The sequence below is a fragment of the Globicephala melas genome, chromosome 1, assembly GCF_963455315.2.
Source record: "Globicephala melas chromosome 1, mGloMel1.2, whole genome shotgun sequence".
Classification (NCBI taxonomy): Eukaryota; Metazoa; Chordata; class Mammalia; order Artiodactyla; family Delphinidae; genus Globicephala; species Globicephala melas.
The window spans coordinates 133664027-133689967 of NC_083314.1; the positions used below are offsets into that span (position 1 = coordinate 133664027).

General features: G+C 42.0%; 1 protein-coding gene across 1 annotated transcript in view; it reads right to left on the bottom strand.

Moving 5' to 3' along the window:
- PGM1 (phosphoglucomutase 1) overlaps positions 1-25941 on the bottom strand; it is a 59750-nt gene that overhangs the window by 17928 nt on the left and 15881 nt on the right. The window contains exons 2-7 of the mRNA XM_030865829.3: positions 12405-12567; positions 11914-12060; positions 10118-10243; positions 7598-7788; positions 6167-6321; positions 3594-3709 (exon numbers count right to left, since the gene is read on the bottom strand). Coding sequence (XP_030721689.2) covers positions 3594-3709; positions 6167-6321; positions 7598-7788; positions 10118-10243; positions 11914-12060; positions 12405-12567 — 898 coding nt within the window. The remainder of the gene's footprint in view (positions 1-3593; positions 3710-6166; positions 6322-7597; positions 7789-10117; positions 10244-11913; positions 12061-12404; positions 12568-25941) is intronic.

Consider the following 25941-nt stretch of genomic DNA (forward strand, 5'->3'; position numbering starts at 1 on the left):
CTTGTGCATGAACACATGCGTCAGCATCCACAGTTAGGGGGGCAAATAACTGCTCCATGAGATCAACCAAAAACAGCAGGTTCACCCTGTCTAGTTCTGGTGCTCTAACAAAAACACCTTTATCGGGCTTCCCTGGTGGCGCAGTGGTTGGCGGTCTGCCTGCCGATGCAGGGGACACAGGTTCGTGCCCTGGTCCGGGAAGATCCCACATGCCACGGAGCGGCTGGGCCCGTGAGCCATGGCCTCTGAGCCTGCGCGTCAGGAGTCTGTGCTCTGCAACGGGAGAGGCCGCAGCAGTGAGAGGCCCGTGTACCGCCAAAAAAAAAAAAAAAAAAAAAACACCTTTATCCCTGGCATTTGTAATGCTGATGTCTGAGGAAGCATCATAGCCTTGGTGGCTACAGTAGTCATGTTAGACAGTTGCTGTTTCTCCACCAGGAACAGACTAACGTATACCTGGTAAGAGTCATATTATGGCTTGTGCTTTTAAATGCTAGTGGTTTGTTTTATTTGGTGAGCCAGTTCTGAAGTCTGACTCCTATGCACCTCTTTGCCAGTAAACTTCTCTTTTTCTTTCATGAAAGGTCATCTCGTCTCACAAAGACCTTGGGTCCTCAGCTCTGGACTATGGAGAGGGAACGATGCTGAGTCCCCACAAGAGTCCCAGACTGCAGCCAGAGGTGAGGTGGGCATTCTCCACGGAGGTGGGCATTCTCCACGGAGGTGGGTGTTTAAGCAGAAGAGCACTGACTGGTTATTTATGACTCCAGCAACACGCAGAAAATTATGTCGGATAACGTTTAAAGTTCTTTCCTTTCCAACAGCAGGATTCTGTTGGTCTGAATGGATGATGCTAAGTAAAGAGCGTGTTCTCCCATTCATTCAACAAGTGTTTGCTGAGCACCTGGTCCATTCTGGGATTTATAGGAGGCTCTGGGGATATGACGGAGAACAAGACAGATGTGACTCCTGTCCTCATCGAGCTTACAATCTAGTGGAACCAACAGACATTATTCAAGTAATCATAAATAATTGTGAAGTTACAGCTGTAATACGTGCAAGGAAGAAGTATGCGGTGCCATGAAGTCCAATAATAAGGGGATTGGACCCACTCTGGGAGGTTAGGAAGGCTTTCCTGAGAAATTGCCTCTGCTCTTGCCTAGAAAAATACACACATAAATGACCCTGTACTCAATTAAGCTACAGAATTTAAATATTTCAAAGCTTGTAGAATCACTTCTCCTTTACAGAGAAGCTCTGTAAAGGAACCGCTGGAAGCATCTGCCAACAAGGGGCATAGTAGGTGGAAATTAACTCCTCTATAAATAAGGAGATCAGAAGTTCAGTTAAATAAGTTCAGCTGCACTCACTTAGCAGTGGAGACCCATGGCTATGCAGCCTGGTTTTTTAAATGCTTATCTCAGAAATATTGCAGAACAATTGTCTTTTTTTCAGAGAGAGAGAATGAGTTTGTGGATTGTTCTTATGATGAATTCTCTCTTTTGATATAAAAGATATCAAAGGGCAGATAAAACCATGGTTGGTACTTAGTATTTGATGAGTGGGTTAATAAGTAAACAAATAAGAACAAGCTTTAACAAGAAATAATTTAAAATCTAATACTTGGATTCAAAGAAATCAGTTCCACAAACGTAACATGGGGACTTTTCTTGGCCAATGTTCCTAAGTAAAAGCTTAAGGGGGTTTAATTATCTACAACATTACATGGGCTAAACAGTATTACGAAATGTCCTAAAAGCTAACATAAATGAAAGTTACATCAAGAAAACTACAGGGTCCAGTTTTCTAGAAATAGTCATCCCATCTACTCTTTACTTGTCAGGTCAATCGTGGAGGATTTGGGCTCAGTTCTAGACACGATCTTCTTCAAAGGGCATTGGTGAACAGGGAAGCATCAAGAAACTCATGCTGGGTATATAACCAACGTGAAGTGGGGGATGACTGGAGGACTAGGGATGGGTGGCCAGAGAAGAGAACTGCCCTCTGGCATCTTGAAGGCCTGTCATGCGACGGAGGAGCAGCTAAGACTCTGACCCACCTTGACCAATGCTACCCACATGGGTCTGTGGGGCAATACGTTACTAGATATATCACAAAAAAGAGATATCGCAGTTAACTATGCTTAGGTAAAACTGTACAAACAGGATTCCTTATAGCAGAATGTTTTGGAATCTTCAAATGATAACATCATCATGAATATCCAAGACAGAAAGGTATATTCCATGTTTCCCAATCTGTATTGAACTCAGAACTCTTTCATGGAACTAGTATCTTTCCACACATCCAAACACCCTGGAAAGACCTGTTCTAGACTTTTCTCTTTTCGCTAGGCTCAGTACTGAAATAGGTACATGGGGTCAGGAAACCAAAGGTTTAGACATGGTGCCTGCCTTCAAAGACAGCTTCATCCATAGGGAAGAATTATTGACACCAAGTCTGCACTGGATAACACTGAGGAGATTTCATGGGAGAAGACCACCTCATAGGTCCATTGGGTATTCATCTAGTATCCCATGGAGTAACATGGCACCATCCATACTTTATGAGGTAGGAAAGGACTAAGCAGTAGACTTGTTACCTCTTACCAAAGACCTAGAACCTTGGGAAACCATGTAGCCTTTTTTGTAGACATTGTTCAACCCCCCAGACTCATCCATCTTTCTTAATACTCTCCGATTCCATCAAGCCAATTCATTACCAAGAAGTATTGCCACTCCCTCAAGGATATTAAACTGCTTAGAGTTTTGTCAATGGGTGTCTCAAATTTACCAGCTCATTCTACCCACCACGCCCTAGGACTTGTAGGAAAAGAAATCAGCATTCTATTCTGTTTAACTAGCAAAGGGCCACACGCCTGAATGAATGTTTAGAAAAGAAAGAGACTGATGTAGGATGGGTTACAGGAAAGTCATGGAGGTGGGAATTCAGGTCGTTATTGGACAGACATAGAAGAGGAGAGAGAGCATAGAAAGTGGGATCTAGGGGTCTTGGGACATCTCCCAAAGCGTACCATGTTCTACTCTTTCATCATACCACAATTTACATATAGATCCTTGTCGTCAACTTCTTGATCACCTAGCAACTTAGTTCCACCCTAATGGTCTCCCTCCACTTAACCTTAATAAATCACAACCTGTTGCTAAGGAAAATGTGTGCCTATTAAAGAGGAAGATGTACTGCTGTGGTGCAACCTTCTCTTAAATAAAAACAAGAAACTGACTCACTCCACCATATTTCTTCTTAGAAATGAAAACATTTATAAAGGTTTCCTTGACCACCGAGGGAAGAAAAATGTGTTTATCACTGTTTAATCCCCACAGACTCAAGGACCAAACTTCCTGCCTCAGTAGATGTGATCCTCTGAAAGTAAAATTAGCCCTCCCTGGCAGAACGTGCTCATTGCTTTTCAAATGTGTACACTCCATCAGGGTTGTTATAAATAAGCTGTATCTTGATTTAGGACACATCAGCTACCGTTGCTATTTCAGTGCTGCCTTTAGCAGTCTAAGCTTTCTTTCACTGCAAATAGCATTTACAGGAAAGAAATCGGTGGCTCAGGACTGCACACTTACCGGTCCCGAAGCTCTCCTCCCCACAAAGGGACAGTCTGCTTGCATCCATCAGATTCCCAAAAAACTTCCAGCCAGTTGGGGTTTCATACAAAGTGATCTTTGTAGCATTAGCCACCCTTCAAAGGCATGAAATCAAAGTTACATCACAGCAGGACTGCTAGCATAGCCATGTGAGGGATGGAAAACAGCAACCATTATTGTATCAAGGGTCCCGTTTAGTATTCCTCAGAGGTACACATAATTCTAAGATTGGTGAAAAATCATATGAGAAAACTTGCACACAATGTGCTATTATATGTGGAGTCAGCGGAGGGGGGAAAAGGGGACGAAGAAAGAATTAATTCAGGTCACTGAGTTTAACATTTTAGAAGAAGCAACAGTGGCAAAATGGGCAAGGCTGTTTGGGGGGCCATTTAAACCCACATGTTTTGGATACAGACAATATTTATAACCATTCCATAGTGAATAAAAGAGTGATGTTTTGATGCACCTATAGTCATAGAGACATAGAATATTGGGTCTGGGAGGTCAGTATTTTACTGAGAAGGAAACAGGACCCAGAATGTTATGTGATCAGCCCGAGGTCACACGGCCAGGATGACCAATGCCTGCTATCCAGCTGCCCAGTCAGTGCTCCTTTCATTTCCCTGGAAGGCCCCCCAAGGACAGTGCCCAGTGAAGTCTCCCGTGTGCACCAGCTGCACCCACACTGATGCATGGTCCCCTGTCCCCCCCAATATCTCTTTTACCTCTCCCTATATTATCCTTAGCCTATTTGAAACCTTTGAGTGACTGTTTTTTTAAACCCTTGCCCTTGAACAGGAAAAGTTACCTACAATTCATTTACTCTTTTAGTGAGATTTGCTTTCCAAAATGCTTGTCTTATCACTAGCAACACGATATCATATTTCAATTCTAATATTTGAGGAAAATTAGATCTACGATTTTGAAACCTGTGAAAGTACAATGAACTTTTTTCTGGGTAATGAGGTATTTTCCATTGTGATTCTATATGTGGATTATCAATTTTTTCAGAACTTGGAATTAAACTGTTTTGGATTACACAGAAGGTATTTCAGGACCTGACCAGTCTAATGTACAAGAGCGTGGCCACACACCAGCTCACGACTTCGGATGGAGGATGTGAAGGCAGAAGTACCAGGTTCTAATTCTAGCTCTGATGTAGCTGTGGGGTCCCGGGCAAGACTGCTAACTACTCTTTGGGTTTCCTCCTCTTTAAAATAAGGACTGCTATGAGGATCAATTGAGATGGTGAATGTAAAAAGGCGCTGTGTCAACTACAAACTACTATATGAATATTAGCCACTACTTTGTTAGCTGAAGTCAGCACTAGTTCTATAACACACACACACACACACACGCACACACACATGAAATAGAAAACTACTGTATAGCTCAGTGGTTGGGAGCAAAGGTTCTGGGTTCAAATTCTGCTCCATCATTGACTAGCTGGGTGACCTTGGGCAAATTAGTTAATTTCTTTGTTCTTTTGTTTTCCCACCTGTAAAGAGGAGTTAAATATAGCATTTACTTCATGGGGTCGGTCTGAGAATTAAATGACTTAAAACATATCTAGTGTCTAGCATAAGGTAATGTTCAATTAATATTAATTATGATTGTAAGCGCCTAGATACATACATTCTGCTTTCCTCCCTGGCCTCGACCTTTTATTCATTCACTTGTTCTTTATCTATTCATTCAGGAAACATTTATTGGACACCTAACATGGTCTAGTTAATACTCTCCCTGGTTGGTCCTCATTTATAACTTATATTTTTCAGATGTTTTAGATGTGATCCCGTAAGCTACCCTAAAGCCTTTGCAAGTGAGATGAAATACAATCAATCAATAAATAAGCAAGTCAGAGATATCAACTGTTTACTGTCACTGGTACCGCCTTTCTCAAAAACTGAATGCACTTTTTTTTAACTATTCTAGCTTTACGTTTACTCAGATTTTGGACAAATGAACATTTACTATGCTTGTGTGTGTATGGGCATCTGATGGGGGCTGGATGAGGGATGTTTTTTGAAAGTTCTGCTGAAACACTGATCTTACATCCAACTGCTCTTTCATCCAAACTCTGTGTACACTGCTAAGGGAAAGTGAGTCTCTAGAATGATGTCTTGACTACAACGAAGTGCTATCCATTCATTTATTCATTAACATTCAATCATTCATTTTTAAAAATGATGTGTGTGTGTGTGTGTGTGTGTGTGTGTGTGTGTGAGGCACACCATGATCAGGAAGAGTTTAGGACAGTGAATAAGACATTCTTTTCTCTGTAGAAGTTTCTAGTCTCACCGGGCAGATAGTCAAGTAAACAGGCTATCAGGACACAGTGTGGTAAGTGCCAGGATGGAAGAAATGCAGGGTGCTAAGGGAGCACAGAGGGGAGACAACCAATCCAGAAAAAAGTTCATCCACTCCTTCATAAAATAAACACTTCCATAGCACATACTATGCATCAGATGCCCTAGCTGAAAAGGGAAGAAGGATGTTCCCAGCATTGTGAAGGGCCTGGCGGGAGCCAAGGGAATGGAGAGACGTACCGGTCCAGGGCACCACTGGTGGGCATGCTGCGTGCAAAGCCGCGGACCCCGGTTTGCTGGAAATACGGAATGCTGAAGATGTTGGCAGCAATGACAGCCACAGAGTCTGAAGGGTTCACAAAGAACCCATGCTTGCCCAGAATCATGTTTCGATCCTTTGGGAGAAGGGGAATTCAAAGGAAGATCTTTTAATCAAAGTGCTGAAGAAACCAAACTATCTTACATGGAGGTTTTATAAAATTTAAAACTATGATACATTTATTCATACTGGCTTCTAAACACTGGATTTTATTCCTAATGGATCTGTACAGTACCACTGGGCCAGTGGCACCTCCGTGCCGAAGAGCTAAAACTGTTTTAAATTAAAGTGCAGGCACAAACTCCTTCTGGGCCGAATCCTCTGTTCTCCCTCGAGAGGCCAGCTGACTGTAACCTCCCCGACCTTTTCCAAACTCTGGAACTAATCACCTCTCTTCTCTCCCAAAAGAGAGGAGAGATCACAATGAGAGGAAATATGGGCTCTTTAGAGTCTGGTAGGTCTACCAGGCATCCTTCAAGGAACAAAGCAGATCCCCTCAAGGAAAGGCTTCTAAATCTGGGGCCCTCCATGTGGTGCAGGACCCAACAGAACATGCTGCCACCTCACTGCTCTCCTGGTGCCTGACATACCGGAAGTACTCAAGTAACTGAGATTAGGGAGGGAGAAACTCCCATCATGCACTGCCACAGAAAGATGCATTGCAAATGATGTCTGCTAGGGACCCTTCTCATTTCTCCAAATTTTGATATGGGAATATCTATTTTTAGGAAACAAGGAATTCTAGATGATGTTAAAGAATAATAGCAACCACCAAAATATATTTTCGACTAAGTAAATATGTGTAGTGTTTACTATCTCTGAGATATCAAGTATACAAACCTAAGACAGTTTCCCTCCTCGTCTGTCATGTACTCACCAATGTAAATAAAAGTGCGTGTTCATTTAAAATATTAATTGTAGCTAAAGAATAAAATGCTAATTCTCTCATTATAGTTTCATCTTTCAGCTAATGTGAATGAACGGGTGGGTATATTATAAGGCCAAGACCCTTGCCAGAGATTAAGTAGCTAGCTGCTCGTTTAGAGCAAAAACCTACCTCAGGACAGGTACCTAGAACCCAACTAGTTCATGAAGCACCAGTCATGACATCATAACCAGGCCCCAATTACCCTGCCCCTCTTAGCAGACATTAAACACATGGGTTCCATTTCAAGGACTCATTCTGTTCAAGAGGGTCTTCTAATAACTGAGCCCTGACTCCAGGTGCAATGAAGGAGGTTGACTGGCACTCCTAGGCCCACAGGGCCTGGTAGAAGCAGTCTGCTTTTTCCCCCGTCTTTAGGATCAAGCCTGCCCTGCATCAGAGTTCACTTAAAAACACTCGTACCCACCCCATCTCCATCAAAGGCAGCCCCAAAATCATGCTCTCCTGTCTTCATAGTCTCCACCAGGTCAGCGGCATAGGTGAGGTTGGGGTCAGGGTGGTGGCCTCCAAAGTCCTCCAGGGGAACACAGTTAACTGCTGAGTTTGCGGGGGCTCCGAGCTCTTCACAGAGGATCTTCTTCACATACGGTCCCACAACTATGCAGAGCGTGAAATAAAGAACCAGAAAATAAAACTTACTACAGGAGGTGAGGACTTACTACATAAGGTGGAGGTGTTCTAGGGAGAATGGCAAAGAGAACATGCAAACTGTATTCAAGGGCTTGTGGGGATATAAGTCTGGAGTAGAAAGTTCTACAAACAGGAATATTGAGAGGTTAGGTTGGAAAGGGTGAGGCCATTTGTTGAAGGAAAGAGTGGGGGAAGGGAAGGGAGCGAACCATTATGAAGGCCCTGCTACACACCTGTGCCAGGTGCGTCTCAACTGTTTTCTCACTCAGTCCTTCAAAAAAGGCCCATGAGCTGGTACAGCATAGTGCTTAAGAACCTGGACTCTGGAATCAGAGTGTCTGGGTTCAAATCTCAGCTCTGCCAATTATTGGCTGTGCCATTTGGGGAAAGCTATGTAATCTCTTTGCTGTGCCTCCGTCTACCCCACCTGCAAAGTGAGGATAATAATAGTTGATGTGAGAATTAAATGAGTTAATAGATATGAGGCACTGAGAACAGTACCAGCACACATTTTATAAATTTTGTATTACGATTATTTCCTCCAATTTATAGATAAGAAAACTGAGGTTCTGAGAGGAAGCTATTTGCCCAGACTTACACAGATAGTAGGAGTGGGAGCTAGGATTCAGAGCCCTAATCCTTCTCCTCTATCAAGCTATCCGAAAAACTGATCAAAAGAATACAGACAAACAAACAAGTAACAGTAACAATGAACAACAGGAAAAACCAGTCACATACTTTACAGTGATACTTAGTGTTCATCTCTAAAATGCTGAGAATGTTTTTTCACCAAGGAAGGTACCGACACCAATATATGCGACAGAGGTCAGAACAGTATAGAATACATGTCTCCCATTAGGAGCCTCCCGTTAAGGAGGCTACTGACACACCACAGAATGAGGCCGAGGCAGCCAGGGCTGTGAGGCGTATAGCAACTGAGGCTTTCGAGGAACAACTTAAAGGCCTGGAGAAAGAGGTCAGCTTCGTGACCAGCAGCGACTAGCAAATACCTCATCACAGGCTCCGTTCTCAAGCCAGCCCAGGCTTCTGCTCATTCCCCTAACGTGACTTCTATCTTTAAGCTTTCATGCATTTGCTACAGCCAACTGCCTCAGCTGGGAATGACCATCACTTGACTCTCCACCACCCTACGTCTTTCTTTCATAAAAGATGAGTTGGTTGCCACTTTTTCCAGGAAACCTTTCTTGATACCTTTGGTCAAATTATGCCTTCTTCCACGCCCCAAGGAGAATACTTGAAATTCTACCTAACCCTCATTTTGCTGGCCTGGCAATGGTTGGTTTCTTACCTACCTCATCTCTCCAAGCATCGCAGAGCTCTTTGAAGAGAGTCTCTACTGAACCCCTGCCTACCCCCAAGCATACATGTAGTAGCTACTCAATACATGTCTGTTGAATGCTTTGAAAAGTCAGAATAGCCTTTGTCTGAATCAAGAAGGAGACTCATTCTGTGGGACTCCAGAGGCAAGTTAGGACCCAATGGGAGAAGCTCCAGAGACAGAAGATTTCAGCCCACCAGGAGAAGTTTTCTAACTGTGGTTTTGCAGTGTAACAGAAGGCCCTGACAGCATCATGGAAAGGGTTCAAGCACAGGCAGAAAGTCTTCCACAACCAGGAAGGCAGATGGATTCCAACGCCAGGGAAAATCCCTGTGACTCAAAGAGTCTAAAATTGTAAATTATTACAAAACAAATAAACTCAAGGGCTCAGGAATTCCCTACATGCAAGAGAACCTCATGGTTCTGGTTCGGTGACAGCTGCTCTCTCTACTGACCTGGCCACACAACCCACAGAGGAAGAAGAGGGAGAGACATACATCCTGTTTTTCCTGAATTTAATCCTCAGCCTGCTCTGGTCATCTTCTAAGTAAAGGCTTATGTGGGAGCAGGCAAGTGGGGTGTGGGGTCAGAAGCACGTTTATCGTATCTAGCAAACCACAGGCCAGCTCGGAAATAGATGGGGGCATTTAAGAAGAATGTAAGGCATCTTCTGAGGGGGAGGGAGAGTACACAAAAATAGTTGCCTGTTACTCAAAACCTGATGCTTAATGTGGAAACGCTGACCTTAACACTACCTTACCATTAGGAATCTTTCCTGCATACAATTAGATTTTTATCTGCGTGAATATTACTCTGAAATTTCTGCAACGTAACTGTTTAAAAACCGTCCAACAGAAAGAGTCTTAAGAAAAGGTTTATTAAAGCATCATAATACACAAAGTCGAGAGCTGCTTCATGTCTTTGAGGGAAGGGAACAGAAAACAAATGGCTCCATACCTCCATGCATGGCGTCTATACGGATCTTTAGTCGGTTTGGACCAGAAAGCAGTTCTTTCAGTGCATTGAAATCAAAGATGCTTCTCAGCATCGTAGCATAAGCTTCCACCGAATCCACAATTTCCACTGTGAGAACAAGCAACATTAAAGATGGAGGAACTAAATACATTTAGAAATATTCTCCTCTGAAATGCTCATATTGCTGTAAACGTGCAATTGCTATTTTAAAAGGACATTTACGGAGCAGCTCCAATGTGCCAGGGCCGCGTTACATGATCTCTTATTCGATGCTAACAAATTTCCTGAGAGGTAAATGTTATCAGTTCTATTTTATAGATGAGCAAGTTCAAGTTCTGAAAGATTTAAGTAACTTGCCCACACACCTGGGATGGGGCACAGAGGGGAATTTTGACAGAGTTTTGCCTGATGCTAAACTCTGTTCTGCTGCCACGTTGATTCCCTATCAGTCTCCATGAGAAGTGTATTTTGGTGTCAAAAAATAACAGAAAATGTAACACCTTACTTTATTTTACTTTTTCCAGGCCCCTTGCCATCAAGATATATTAGTAAAAAGCAGAGAAAATAAATTTTTTTTATTTTTTTTTTTGCGGTACGCAGGCCTCTCACTGTTGTGGCCTCTCCCGTTGCGGAGCACAGGCTCCGGACGCGCAGGCTCAGCGGCCATGGCTCACGGCCCAGCCGATCAGTGGCATGTGGGATCTTCCTGGACCGGGTCATGAACCCGTGTCCCCTGCATCGGCAGGCGGACTCTCAACCACTGCGCCACCAGGGAAGCCCCAGAGAAAATAATTTTTAATGAATCACTTTTCACATGCACTGCTAAAGGAGTAAAACAAATGTAAGAACTAAGTATTGTTCTTGTTGAATTTTCACGGGTCTGAACATTTTCAAAACATGAAGTGTTTAAGAAATTCTCTACTGGTGTTTTCTAAACCCTAAGAATGTCTTCAGAATGTACCAAAGCACCCCTACCTCTTTGTTGGGATGCAACTGTCAGCTCCTTATGGGTAGGTTCAAACAAAAAAATGCCTCCCATAAACTTGCAGCCCAGAGGAAAGAATACATGTTAGAGCAAAGTTGAATTGCAAGTCACATTGCTAACCCATCTCATCCTCGTTTATTAATATGAATAATTTTATAAACATTTATTCCATCAATTATTGTCAAAACTTGGCATTCAACAACAAAATGTTTACCACAGCTGCTACACAGGGAGTTTCAATGTAGCCCCCAAAATGGTCTAAGTTGATTTTACTGAAAAGGAAATCAAAGCCCAGGCTTTGGAATCATTCACACCTGTGTCTGAATCCTGGCTTACCACTCACTGACTATGTGACCTGGAGCCTGTTACTTAAGCTCTCTCAGCCTTTGTTTCCTCATCTGGAAAAAGTGAATACTGACAGTGCTGCCCTCACAGGGCTACTGTAAGAATAAAATGAGATAATGCATGTGAAGAGCTTGGCACATAATAAAAGCTCAATAAAAGATAGCTATGAACATGACCTTACAGGTCTTCTCCTCAAGGCTGTTCGTTTTATACGTATGGAAACTGAAGCCGAGAGATTTGGAAACAACTCACCCAAGGTCACACAGCTGATCCCCAGCAGGGCCCAAAGAGCCCAGGTCTCTAGACTTCCAGACCTGCTAATTCATGCATGCAAAGCTTGGTGACCACAATCTTTCCAAAGATAAAGACCCATGTTATTAAAACCTTGAAAGGCAAATCCCTCAAGTTGGAACTAGGAGTGGGCAACAGAGGAGAAGAGTAAACATGCCTGTGAAGGGTTTGAACTTGTTTTCCAGGTCAAATTGCTGCTTTCCCAGAACCCCAAGGTCTACATGCAGGTCAGGACAAATTGCATAGTCTTCGATTGTCTTGCTGATTTGGAAAATTTTATCAGTTATTGCTTCCGGGGCAGGACCTGGAAATCAAACAGCAAACAGTGGGTCATTTTGTACAGTTGACATGGAAATACAAAGGGCACAAAGCTCATCAACTCCTCCTTACTAGCACATCTGCCATGCCACCATTCAAGCAGCAAAGTGTCGGAATTTTCTAAAAGGAAATATTATGTTAATGATCATTCATGCACGGCTCCTCATACTCAGGTACAGCAAAATGAGAAGCATCTCATTTTCACCAAAAGGAAACAAAAAGCTCCCTTGCTAAGGATCAGAACGGGAACCCTGACCTCCCAGGGCCTTGGTCATCAGTGTGTCCTACAGAACATAAAATTGGCTATACTCAAAATGACAGCAAACTCACCTCCATTGGAAATATTGAATTTGATTCCAAAATCTCCATTGGGTCCTCCTGGGTTGTGGCTGGCTGTCAGAATGATCCCACCAATGGCTTTGATCTTTCTAATGATGCAGGATACAGCAGGGGTGGAGAGGATTCCATTCTGTCCAATAACCAGGCGACCAATCTAGGAGAAGAAATCCAGAACAAACACTTTAACGTTAATAAATCCAGAGCTACTGCACAGAAATGCCAGAACAGCCAGATGGACAAAGAAATATTCTACTGGACAAGAAAAGATGTCCTTTAATGAACATCTAACAGCTTGGATTAATAGTATTATTATATCGAAGTAGAGTATTTTATTGCTGTTGTTGAGTAATATTATTACTGAAGTAGAATCAGCATTGCTGAACAAAGCCATTCCTTCAGATAGCTTTTTGGGACTTTGTAGTGTATGATCCAGGGACGCTGTAAGGCTTTGGCAAGAAAACAAAACACAGCCTTTCCAGACTAGGTTCATAATTTGGATACATTAAAAATTTGTGAGAAAACCCACATTTTTATCCACTATAATCATACTTTCAATCCACATTGGGAAAAAGAATATAAATTTAACTAGTTAAAGGAATTCTAACCCAAACACAAGTCTTCTGTAAACTAAAATATCTGACAAAGTAAAAGGGGCAAACTTTACATGAAGAAATGTTACAAAATGCATCTCATAAATTTATGTTTCCAGTCAAGCTTGGATTTGGGGGTTCCTCAAAGCCGGACACACCTACCCATGTTAGGGTGTACCTGAGCTACTTCCTGGGCCTAAGGCAGGGAATGCTGGGAGTGTTACTGGGTAAACCAGCCAGAACACCTACATGAAAGAGCTACAGGTGGTACTTCTGTTGCGTTCTTAACTCACCTTCCCATACCTCTCACAGATGGTATCAGCACAGCTCCTTTGCTAAAATGAGAGTAATTTATATCTGTTTCAACACGACGCAAGTTGGAAAAGAAGGAAGAAGTTCTGTCTGTTCCTCTGACTAGAGAAGATGTGACTGCTACATGAAAAGATTTAAAAAACAAGGAGTTTGTGCCCTTCCTCCATTCTCCCCTCTGAAAGAAGGAAGGGACGAGGATGTTTTTAAGTTTTCCAGTTGTTATTTCTTCTTGCCCCACCCAAGATAAACATCGTTGAAGAAATGACTTGATGGTGGAAGATGCATTTCTAATGTTGAAAATGCCAATGAGATACCTGGATTCCCTGGGGAAGTTTTTCTGGGACTGTTAGCTTTGCCACCTTCCCGCAGGTCACTAACGGCTCGACTGCCTTATAATTAACCCTCTCCACTACCAACCACCTCTCAGGAGGCAGCCACTTCATTGCAGGCACAACTTGGCTCTCATGTGTCTCTCTCTGAACAATTTCTGTTATCCTAATATATTTCTTATGTTCTGCCTCCCTCAGGAAGTGGTAGCTCCCTGACTCAATACAGTGGTAATGGTAACATCTCACCCTTCCAGCAGTTTCCGGGTGTGGTTCTGATGAAAATAAAAGCCTATGGCTGAGCAGTTCCATAATTTCGATGAGAGGAGCTTACAGATGGCAGTTTAATTAGCCAGAGTGGCTGGTGGAGTTATCTGGAAACAGTGTTTCCCCATCAAGCACGCTGACTTTTACTTGGATTCTGTATGTTCTTAATGTGGAAGGGGAAACTGATAAATGAATATTAAGCTATGCCACCCAAGTCACCCCTTAATTCTACCATTCCTTACGGTGAAATCTGCTGTCAGGAATGGTCCAAGACTGAGAGGACTATACCAGAAGGTAAGAGTAAGAGAGAAAGTCAAGAGAAGCAACGGAAGTCCACGGTAGGTTCCTTCTCCTGAGCCCAAGAATAGGTACAGCTGGCCAAAATATTCCCTTCCAGAGCAGACTCTTTTCCATGAATTATCCTCAGCAATATTAATCCTCAACCTGATATTGGGGAGAAATTACTCTATTACCTTCCTCCCCTTAAGGATGTCTGGAGCATTGTAACAGCTCCTGACTCAACCTCCCCTGCCTCTCTCCCACCTGTACCTCCCTTGCCCTACCCTGGCTGAATCTATCTGACCTACTCAGGCCCACTTAGTTCATCTTTCTAAACCATAGTTCTAACTGTGTCCCTCCCCTACTCAAAAACCTTCCCTGTACCATACAATCCAGAAATTCCACTTCTAGGTATAAACACAAAAAGAAAGCAGGGACTCAAACAGATATTTGCACACCCATGTTCACAGCAGCATTATACACAATAGCCAAAAGTGGAAACAACCCAAATGTCCATTAAAAGATGAATGGATAAACAAAATGTGGCATACACATACAATGGAATATTATTCAGCCTCAGAAAGGAAGGAAATCTGATACATGCTACAATATGGATGTACCTTGAAAACATTATACTAAGTAAAATAAGCCAGACACAAAAGGACAAGTATTGTATGGTTCCACTTATATGAAGGACACAGAACAGGTAAATTCACAGCAAGTAAAACCAAAGTTGCCAGGGGTTGGGGGGAGAAGAGAATGGGGACTTCTTGTTTCGTGGGTACAGAGTTTTGGATGAGATGATGAAAAGGTTCTGGAACTAGATAGTGGTGATGGTTGCAGAACACTGTGAATGTAATGAATACCAATGAATTGTACACTTAAAAATGGTTAAAACAGCAAATTTTGTTAGGTATACTCTACCACAAAAAAGAAAATTAAAAAAAAAAAAAACCCTTCCCTGGGTCCCAAGTGTCTACCAACTTAGAGATACCCCTTCATGCCACACTGAGAGTCCTTCACCAAGCAGCCTTTCCTGCCCTTCCTCCTGGCCCTTTACTCCCTTCCGTAAGACTCACGTCCTGCTGCCAAGCTGGATACCTCACTCTCCCCCCAACCCCACATTTGATAGTTAACCATGACAGGGAGCAAACTTTAAAATATTCCTTTTAATTGAAAATAGGGCCTGGTGTTTTATGTTTCACACAAAAACAAACAAAAAAACAAGTTCCATTTTCTTTGCTCTGCCAGTCATACACACAGGTTCTATTCTCATTTCTAAAATTATCTCTAGGTTTAAAGCTCGGGGGACTGAATGACATACCCGTACTATAAACGGGGCCCCACCAATGTTTTATTTTGTCCATTAAAATTGCCTGTAAATGCAGACAGCTCTGTGCAAATAAAAACAAAGGCAGAGTGTATTCCATTACCTGTAAATGTACCAGATAAAACTGTACTAAAGGGGAGAAATGAAATGATCTCCATGTAGCTCACTAGGCTGAGAAGCTCTCCTAGAATCGGCTCACGGGTGGAGTGGGTATTGACAAAGCTGAGGAAGGAACATTGACTTCTACCAAAATCTGTGGCAATAAATTTTCTTTCCTTTAGATTGCCTCCCTAAAGTTCTGCCCACAATCAAAGGGATGTTAAAATAGTCAGAATTTAGGATATGCTAGAAAAGGAAATCAAACTATATAGGATTTAATAGGTTTTATCAGATGAAAGTGCTTTATGGGTCCACTAAACGTTTTATGTAAGTCAGCCGGGTAGTGTGACGTTTAAATGTAACATTATTTTTAATGAGGAATGTCCTTGGAAAGACTTGAAAATATTGCTGGGGCTGTCACAGCTCTAACAAATAGGCAGTTACCATATTTAGTCAAGTATTATCACTTGATTGCATTATTTAGCAAACCTTCAGATGGTAAATCTGAGAAAGTCTATAGCGTCTGCCTGAATTACACATTCCTACCACATCTTCCACATCCTTCTGCTTTGCACAAAAATGAAATGAAGCCAAATATATCACAGCAAAGGGGACAGTGTACCAGATCCACTCAACAATCTAGATATATTTGGAGAAATAATGTTCCATTCGTTCTCCCCCAAAAGATTAAAGCATCTTAATACCGTTCGTTCCCTTTGCAGCTCTCCTCAAATGGACAGCATGTCACATTTTATCTTAAAAATGTGTATGTGTCATAATTTCATATTTGAGTACTTTATCAGCAAATTTTACATGAGAGGCATTCACATTCTGAAACTGGGTATAAAGGAAACCTCACATAAACAGTAGGATCTACAAACTCTTCTAAATTTGATAACATATGCTTTTTTTTAAATTTGGCTTTTGTAATCACACCTTCTTAGTGTGTTGTTAAAACAGACTGAAAATGAATGCCCAACACATTTGGCTACAATGCTAAATTTTTATGTTCTCAGAATCAGAATTGCTTCCAGAAAGGAAATAAAACAGATTTTTAAAATTTATAAGTACTGAAGGACTGTGTGCTCCAAATTATTGCTAAGTGTAATCTAAAATCTAAAAATATATTTTTGGTCCCACAGAGGAATTTGCAGAGCAAAAAACACCAATGTCCTGATGCCTGCCTTCCTGTAAATCAGTAAGGCTGTGCAAATTGTTAGATTATCAAGATCAATGCTTCCTGGTGCAAGATTCCTTCTGATTTGGTTAATTCAGGCAACACAGTTTTTCACGATGCAGAGCGTTAGCAGAGCCTCCATATATTATAGTCTTACAGGAGTTATTATCTCTACCCTGCTGCACAAATTCACCACACACAGGGCTTCTTTGTGTTCAAGGTCATTATAAGTGGGTTCCCCTGTAACACGTCCTCTTGGAAAGCTCACACCTAACATTTTCCAATTCCCTCCTAGCATTTCTGCACAACTACCGGGATCCACAAATAACAGCGTGCCCTGGCTTTTGTTTTCCTGTTTGACAAGTGACTGAACTTCAACAAGGAAGCCATTGAAAGAAAACAAAATCTTCTTCTCTCCGCTGCTCATTAGAGCCTCATACACAGGACAGAGTGTCCCTCAAAACTAGTTGAATGTAGATAAGACAGCTTAAGCCTGGGGTACGCTTTGAATGTCTAAAAGCAACAGGTACTTTTTCAAGCAACAGGCACAGAGCACAACATAAGAAATTAAGCTTACATTCCCATATCCCAATGTGACTAATGTAATTTCAGGGGTAATATCACAATATACAATCTCTGAAGTCACAATGAAACTTAATTTGATGCTAGTAGCATTGAGGTGTTTACAATATACAAATCTTTGTACTTGTGTATATTTCTGCAAAATTAAGAGGTTATGTGGAGAGCCAGAAGCATAGCAATACTTATCGTATACCAACCCCATTGGCAGCTGCCATCTGCACTATTGTCTCTATTGCTGATTTATTAAAATACCGCCCATCTCCACCAACCACCAGTGAGGATCCCTGGCGATCTTTTAGGTCTATGGAAAAGAATACACTCTGGATGAAATTCTCCAGATAGCATGGCTTTGCCTCGAAATAATAGGTTTTCTTCCGTAATCCACTAGTTCCTGGTTTCTGGTCGTAGTAGGGAGCTGTAGCAAAAGTCAACAGAGGGAGAGGACCTTCTTCCATTTTTCTGTATTTCCCGGAAATCCATTCATCAGGATCACTCATCTTTCACTTCCACCAGTTGGCTCAGTGAGGGTGCCCAGAAAGCAGCCAAGGGTCCCCCAAATAGTCTGTCCAAACCGAAGCTGCAACAGTGTTGGCCGAGTAACTAAAATAGAGGTCTTGCCTGGAAGATCACTCTCAATGACGAAGCAGAGTTAATTCCTGTTGTCGTCACCCCGTGTGAAAAAGTTACGGACCAAACACCCACCCACATCCACAGATCTTCAAAGTTGTTTTGATGAGGACAGTCTGCCCACATAACCAAGCCAAATACCCTTCAATTATTTTTGCCTCGTTTCCCTGTTAGGGTGGAGATGGGTTCAGAGGGTGTTGCATGCAGCAGACTTCAGTTACAAACACCAGGTGGCCTCCAGACTCCACTCTCAGAGCCAGACAAAGACGGAGCAAGTGCGGTCCTAAGAGGCAGGATCATTAACAAGACACCCTGGTGTGGCTCCCACCAGGCTCTCTGCTACTGACACCCCTTAAAACAGAGCCTCTCTGGGCAGTCATCACTGTGAAGGCCATCTGCAGCTAAAGTTGTTCCAGGCCATCTCACAAGTTAAAGGTCAATCTTAAAATGGAAGTGAAGGATCTCAGTTACCTCTGGTTTCCTTTCATCACTGTCATTTTTGATACTTAAGTATTTGATACTCAAGTGATTTTTTTTTACTTCCCACATGCAATTCCAGTTAGAAGGAAAAAGAGCATCTAACAGAACAGATTTATTCACTGGCCACCAAAGATTTAACAAAAAAGTATTCAGTTCTAGAAGAATAGATTCACAAATATGCCCTGAATGACCAACAGCTTGGTCATTCCCTTGAACTTATAGAAAAGTAGGGATGAAGATGCACCACATCCTTGAAAACATAAGCAGAATAGTGTGTGTGTGGTAGGGGGAGAGGGAAGTAAGTTTTTCTGAATGCATGAGGCTTGATCAAGTTATTATTTGGAAAAATAATATGAACATAAGATTAAAATGTGTATATTCATATTCTCAGTTTTAAGTAGACCTGACTTTTAAGAAAACATTTTTAGTGAAGCAGTTTAAGTCCTTTGCATTTGAAGAACCTAAGATGTTTAAAAACGTTCTACCTCATCCCATTTGATCCCTGAGATTTTATTAATAATCTATTTCAGTACATACATGTCGTGTTCTTTATCTGGCTCAGCGAAAGTTGTCAATTACGAAGCTCCATTGTCAAGGTTTTGGTGAACTTGTTAACAAGGCTTAAAAAGTAAATCAAGACTAGTTACGCCACATGTCTGGGGAGTTTGATGGGCACATAAAAGTCAGGTTTTCAAGGGAAAAGTAGTAATCTCTTGAGAAACAAAATCTGAGTATTTTTCTAATAATTTGTCAAGCCAGTCCAAAAGCAGACAGGCCCTGAGAGCAGCAGACTGCCCTCTGTGAGGCAAGAATGTCTCTGTGCTCCAGGGGCTACACATACTGGACCAGGAGAGCTAACGGGCTCATGAGCAGAAAGCAGGCCACTACCAAGGAAGCCTAGTCTCCTTCAAATGGCAAACGGGGCTGGCCCACCTGAAAAGAGGACCTCGAGACATAACATTATAACAATTCACAAGACACGTCTATTAAGCTGAAAACCAGTCAGCCAAAAGACAATTGCTTTTTATAGCTTATTTTTCCCTCTTATTTCAAGTTTAAAACCAAAATTATTAGGAAGTAAGCTTCCTTTATGAACAGTAGTTTACACACCCAATGTTTTTCAACTTAATACAAATGCATTTTTTTAATTCATATATATTAAGTTCCGTGGCCATTTTTCTCTGGTTTTAGATAGGCTCGCAAATTATGCCAGTCTATGTGTCTTGACATATTTAATAATAGATCCGCATTCATGAAATATCAACTCAACAGTCTTTTCATTGGGAATAACAGAGCAACCAACCATGTAATTGGTAGTGTCCTTAACAAGGTCTTGAAAGCCCAGCATAGATTCAGGGACACTTCGTTGAAAAGGGGCTCCAATATCCCCACTAAAGCTTCTCTGCCCACACTTTCCAGCATGTTCTCTGCTGGTGATCGACCACTCTCTCTCAGCTCTTTCTGAAGCCAGAACTAGAAGAGTAATGTTTTGTTGGGGGCTTTTCCCACACATTCACTTATTTTATTTACAGTTTATGGTCAATGCAAATCAATTTCGTAAAATGAGAAATGATGAAGAATCAAGGCATAACTATGAAAATTCAAAATCGATAGATGTTCAACACAAAAAAACCCCACAAGCATCAAAATGGGTTTGTTTGCAGCATAAGATCCAACAGGTGTTATTTCAAAGGATGGCAAATGCTTGTTTGTTTGTTTTTTTTAAAGACAGTGGCCACATCATATACTAGAACACCTCAGCTTAGCAGTGTGTTTTCATATGGACTAAAATTTGTTTCTAAAAATATTTTTCACATTGAAAGTGTCGTAAGAGCTACACTTCTCCAGGATTAGGCCTGTTCCTAGGCCTAGTACCAGTTTCTAACCACCTAAAAACTGACTGATACAGAAAGTATTCCAAACATAAGTATTCTGATTCTTAAAGGTTAAAAAATATATCTTCTAAAGTAGTTTAGAAGAATCATTGCAAACAATAATGCTGGTGGTCTTCTACTCCTAACTCTCCAATTAGCTGATATGCCACTTTGGGGTTCATTATTTGATGGCCTCTCACTTCCAAGGTTTTTAAATATAGCTCCCCAGCGGAACATCTTTATATTTAAAACATTATTGAACACAAATGGAAATAGACAGCAGTGTTTGAGCACCGGGAAGTCCTACCTGTGAAACCTGGGGAATCAGGTCACTAGGTGAACCCAGCGCCCCCTTCCTGGATGGGAATGTCCGTGTAGGCACGTACACTTTTTTACTTCACTGTATGTGAGCCAGCTTTACGGCGAGGCATGGACTGGAAAAGACCTCATCTCTCATGGCCCCTGCACGTGCCAATGAATATCCAGCAATTTAAGTGCACATCAAATCTAAGGCTCCGAAGGAGAGAGTTCTGTTCCCCAAAATGAAGAGCAATGTTTTCACCAACTACACGTGTCAGCATGGTGTTTGTCAACATGCAAAACTAAACCAAAAAGATATAATCCTTGCCCTAGAAAAGCTTCTGTTCTAAAGATGGGCCTGGGTCATAATTTTATGGACACTACAGAATTCAACCCCACATAAAAATATTACCAGAAGCAAAAATGTTAGATGGACTGTGAAGTGTGGTAAAAAAGAAGAAGCATTAAAAATATTAAGCTTCCGAAGACGCTCAGACTAAGTGGGCTGGCTATTAAGAAACTCATTTGTCTGAGCTCTCCAGCAAAGGTTGAACTTCATCTTCGGAAACGTTACTGTCGAGCATAGCGAACCCAATTTAGCCTAATGAATTCGCCTGCCTTGCCAGTACTCCTTCACAATGACACAAATTACATTTAAACCATGCAGGGGATTTAAGGATTATTCCCTTCAGACAAGGAACTTTCATCCTGGTCTTGGGTCCAATCAATTTCACAATGGCAGAGTTATGAACCCCTTCGCTCCCAGCCTCGCAAAGACTCCAGCTCCCACTCTGATCAGCAATGATGCCTTCCTAGGAGAACACAGCAGAAACTGAAGACTTGCCAATCCTTTATTCATTCTACCTTTCTTTGTTTTTTGCCATTGACAAATATTTACTGGGTTACTAACTGCTGTGCCCCAGGGCCAGTGGGAGGGCTGGACCCAGGGCCTGAAAAGGTTCGCCTCTTCACACCAAGAATTATTCTTTAGAAAATGCCACAGGTGTGGGCATAGTGGATAGAACTGGTAACGCTTTCTCTCAGCACAAGCACTAGAAAGAAAGCTACTAACTGGGCTAAAAGCAGCAGGGCTCATTAGACCCCCAGCCCAAAGCCCTGCGCTTGTGACAGCTGCAGGTGCCTGCCTGAGTGCTTGGCGTGTTTGACCCCAGTGACAGGAAACGAAAGCTGGGAAAAGTCATTCATTTCTCCAACCAACAGTAAGTAGGCATGCAGTGAATGCCAGCCCCAGGAGAGGCACTGCAGGATAATGCAAAAACCACAGGTTCAGGAGCCAGACACAACCAGGGCTCATATCTTTTTTTTTTTTTTTTTTTCAGTACGTGGGCCTGTCACTGCTGTGGCCTCTCCCGTGGCGGAGCACAGACTCCGGACACGCAGCCCCAGCGGCCATGGCTCACAGGCCCAGCCGCTCCGCAGCATGTGGGATCCTCCCGGACCGGGGCACGAACCCGTGCCCGCTGCATCGGCAGGCGGACTCTCAACCACTGCGCCACCAGGGAAGCCCCAGGGCTCATATCTTGCACTCTAAAATGTATGAGGAGGTATAATCTCGAGCAAGTTAACTGACTTGAGCCTGTAAGATGGGGATAGCTGTCAAGGTTGTTCTGAGAACTGAATCAGGCAACAGGTGTGAAAACACTTAGTACCTGTGTCTGGCATACAGCAGATTATCAGTAAATGTCAGCCCCTCACCCTTCCATCCTTAATGTCCTCATCTCTAAAATGGGATAATGATACCTGCCTCACAAGGTTTGGGGGACGATGACTTCCCCGAATGTCTGTGAAAGCCTTTGTGAACTAGAAAATGATGTAAAGATATGAATTTTTTTCACATTCTGAGGGGTGATAGGGATAGGAAAAACAGGCGAACGGACTTTTGTTCTTAAGAAGTTCTTTTTGGAGGAGCCATCACAGCCTGGTGGCCTCCGTGCTGTCCTGGAGGTGCATGGACAGAGCCATGGCTCGCAAGAGGTTGCAGTGATGGGGTAAGGCTGAAAAGTAGTTGGGGCAAGATTATAGAGTCTCATGAATCACAATAAAGTTTATTCTGCAGACACCAAAAGCTATGGAAATTTTTAAGCCAGAGGAATACAAACTGCTATTTTTTGGAAAGTTGAATGGCTGCCAGTGGTGCATCAAATAGCTTGGAGGAGAGACTGGAAAAAGATGAATCAAGGCTTGCAAAAAAGGATTGCCTCTGCAGCTGAGGTGGCTCTGAGGATCCTGGTCTCTGTGATCTTGTCAAAAGCTGCTCCTCTTACAAAGGACTTCAACTTTGAGTCTTGGCCAGTTTGGGCCCTTTTAAGTTATTTTCCTCCAATATGAAGACACTACCCGAACAAGTTCTTTCCTCTGACCCCTTCAGTTCACTCTCTCTCTTCTCTGAGAACTGTCCCCTATCCCACCCCACAACAGTGGATACCTAGGGCCAAGTTTCTACTGCAGGACCCTGATGGCAGGCCATGATCACCAACGGCAGACACCTGACCAAAGCTGGATCACTCATATTTTTTCTCCTAGGAATCTAGAATTAGGATTCAAAAGTGTGCCAGTCAGATTCAGTTAGTCCTTGAACTGGGAATACAGGTAAACTCAGGCGCTGTGGGGCAGGGATGTCGTGTCATGAGAATATCTATAGAATTGTAACTGGCAGCCAGATGATACACGAGAATATGAGACAATATTACGCAGGATCCAACTCTGGACCACTCAGGCATCCCTAAGAGCTGGGGGCCTGATGTATAGGAAGAACTGGAAAAGAATTCAGAGGAGATTCAGGCAGAATATAGGTTAGATGAATCTTCTCAAGTGGGCAAGTGTTGCAGACTCGTGAGACATGAGAGTTGCGGATTGTGGTCTTTGAACACAAGCCACTTGAGACTTCCCTGGTGGCACTGGCATTCTGGACTGGGGTGCTTCCATAGCCAGATTCCCAGTCAGTGTCACCCCCAATTCCATTGGAAAGGTAACTCCTAATTGCTTGGGATAAAAGAATTTTTTTTAAAAAACAGATCTTTACTGGAGTATAATTGTTTCACAATACTGTGTTAGTTTCTGTTGTACACCAAGGTGAATCAGCCATATGCATACATATGTCCCCATATCCCCTCCCTCTAGAGCCTCCCTCCCACCCTCCCTATCCCACCCCTCTAGGTCATGGCAAAGCATCAAGCTGATCTCCTTGTGCTATGCTGCTGCTTCCCACTAGCTAACTATTTTACATCGGTAGTGTACATATGTCGATGCTACTCTCACTTCACCCCAGCCTCCCCCTCCCACCCCGGGTCCTCAAGTCCATTCTCTATGTCTACATCTTTATTCCTGCCCTGCAACTAGGTTCATCGGTACCAATTTTTTTTTTAGATTCCATATATGTGTTAGCATATGGCATTTGTTTTTCTCTTTCTGACTTACTTCACTCTGTATGACAGACTCTAGGTCCACCCACCTCACTACAAAAACTCAATTTTCTTTCTTTTTATGGCTGAGTAATATTCCATTGTATATATGTGCCACATCTTTATCCATTCATCTGTCGATGGACATTTAGGTTGGTTCCATGTCCTGGCTATTGTAAATAGAGCTTCAGTGAACGTTGTGGTACAGGTCTCTTTTTGAATTATGGTTTTCTCAGGGTATATGCCCAGTAGTGGGATTGCTGGGTCATATGGTAGTTCTATTTTTAGTTTTTTAAGGAATCTCCATACTGTTTTCCATAGTGGTTGTATCTATTTACATTCCCACCAACAGTGCAGGAGGGTTCCCTTTTCACCACACCCTTTCCAGCATTTTTTGTTTCTAGATATTTTGATAATAGCCATTCTGACTGGCAAGAGGTGATACCTCATTGTAGCTTTGATTTGCATTTCTCTAATAATTAGTGATGGTGAGCATATTTTCATGTGCCTCTTGGCCACCTGTATGTCTTCCTTGGTGAAATGTCTATTTAGGTCTTCTGCCCATTTTTTAACTGGATTGTTTGTATTTTTGATATTGAGCTCCATGAGCTGTTTGTATATTTTGGAGATTAATCCTTTGTCTGTTGTTTCATTTGCAAATATTTTCTCCCATTCTGAGGGTTGTCGTTTTCTCTTGTTTATGGTTTCCTTTGCTGTGCAAAAGCTTTTACGTTTCATTAGGTCCCATTTGTTTATTTTTGTTTTTATTTCCCTTTGTCTAGGAGGTGGGTCAAAAAAGATATTGCTGTAGTTTATGTCAGAGTGTTTTTCCTATGTTTTCCTCTAAGAGTTTTATAGTGTCTGGTCTTACATTTAGCTCTTTAATGCATTTGGAGTTTATTTTTGTGTCTGTTGTTAGGTACCATTCTAATTTCATTCTTTTACATGTAACTGTCCAGTTTTCCCAGCACCACTTACTGAAGAGGCTGTCCTTTCTCCACTGTATGTTCTTGCCTCCCTTGTCATAAATTAGGTGACCATATGTGTGTGGGTTTATCTCTGGGTATTCTATCCTGTACCATTGATCTATATTTCTGTTTTTGTACCAGCACCATACTGTCTTGATTACTGTAGTTTTGTGATATAGTTTAAAGTTGGGGATTGGGCACTTCTTAACATAAAAAGATTTAGAATTAAGTGTAGACATGAAGTAAATCAAACTCGTAGTAGAGAGATAATAAATCATAGTATTAATATTTTTGCAATAAGCTTGGGAGAAAATCTATATTTAAGTATATTAAGAGACTCTGGGATATTGGTTTATCTAATAGATCGGCCCTGTGATTCCAATTTATAAGATATAGGTGAGTAACTTATTTTGACTTATGATTTCAAGTAAGAGAATTTTATAAAATTTATAAACATTATTGGATCATTCAAGAAAACTTTGAATGCACCATACTTATATGTTTAAATCATCAGATGCAGAGAGTTTACTGCAATATTTCAGGGAATGGATTCTAAGGCCAGACTGACAAAAGTTGGAACCCAGTTCTGCCAGTCACTGGCTGTGTGACCTCAGACAAGCTACTTAGCCTTTTTGGGCTTCCATTGCCCCATCTGTAAAAATGGGGAGAACAACAGTCCCCCTATCTCACTTATTGTTGCAGTCATGACTGAATGAAGTAATATACAGAAAATTCTAAAACCATTGCTGGCATAAGGTACCCTACACAAGTATCTGCTATTATCATTATTAGATTATATGAGAACAATGGGAATATTTTCAAAGTTTTGCTTGTTAGACAAAGGCTGTAAAAAGTAAATAAATATTTGATTTATAAACTTGAAATATTCATAGGA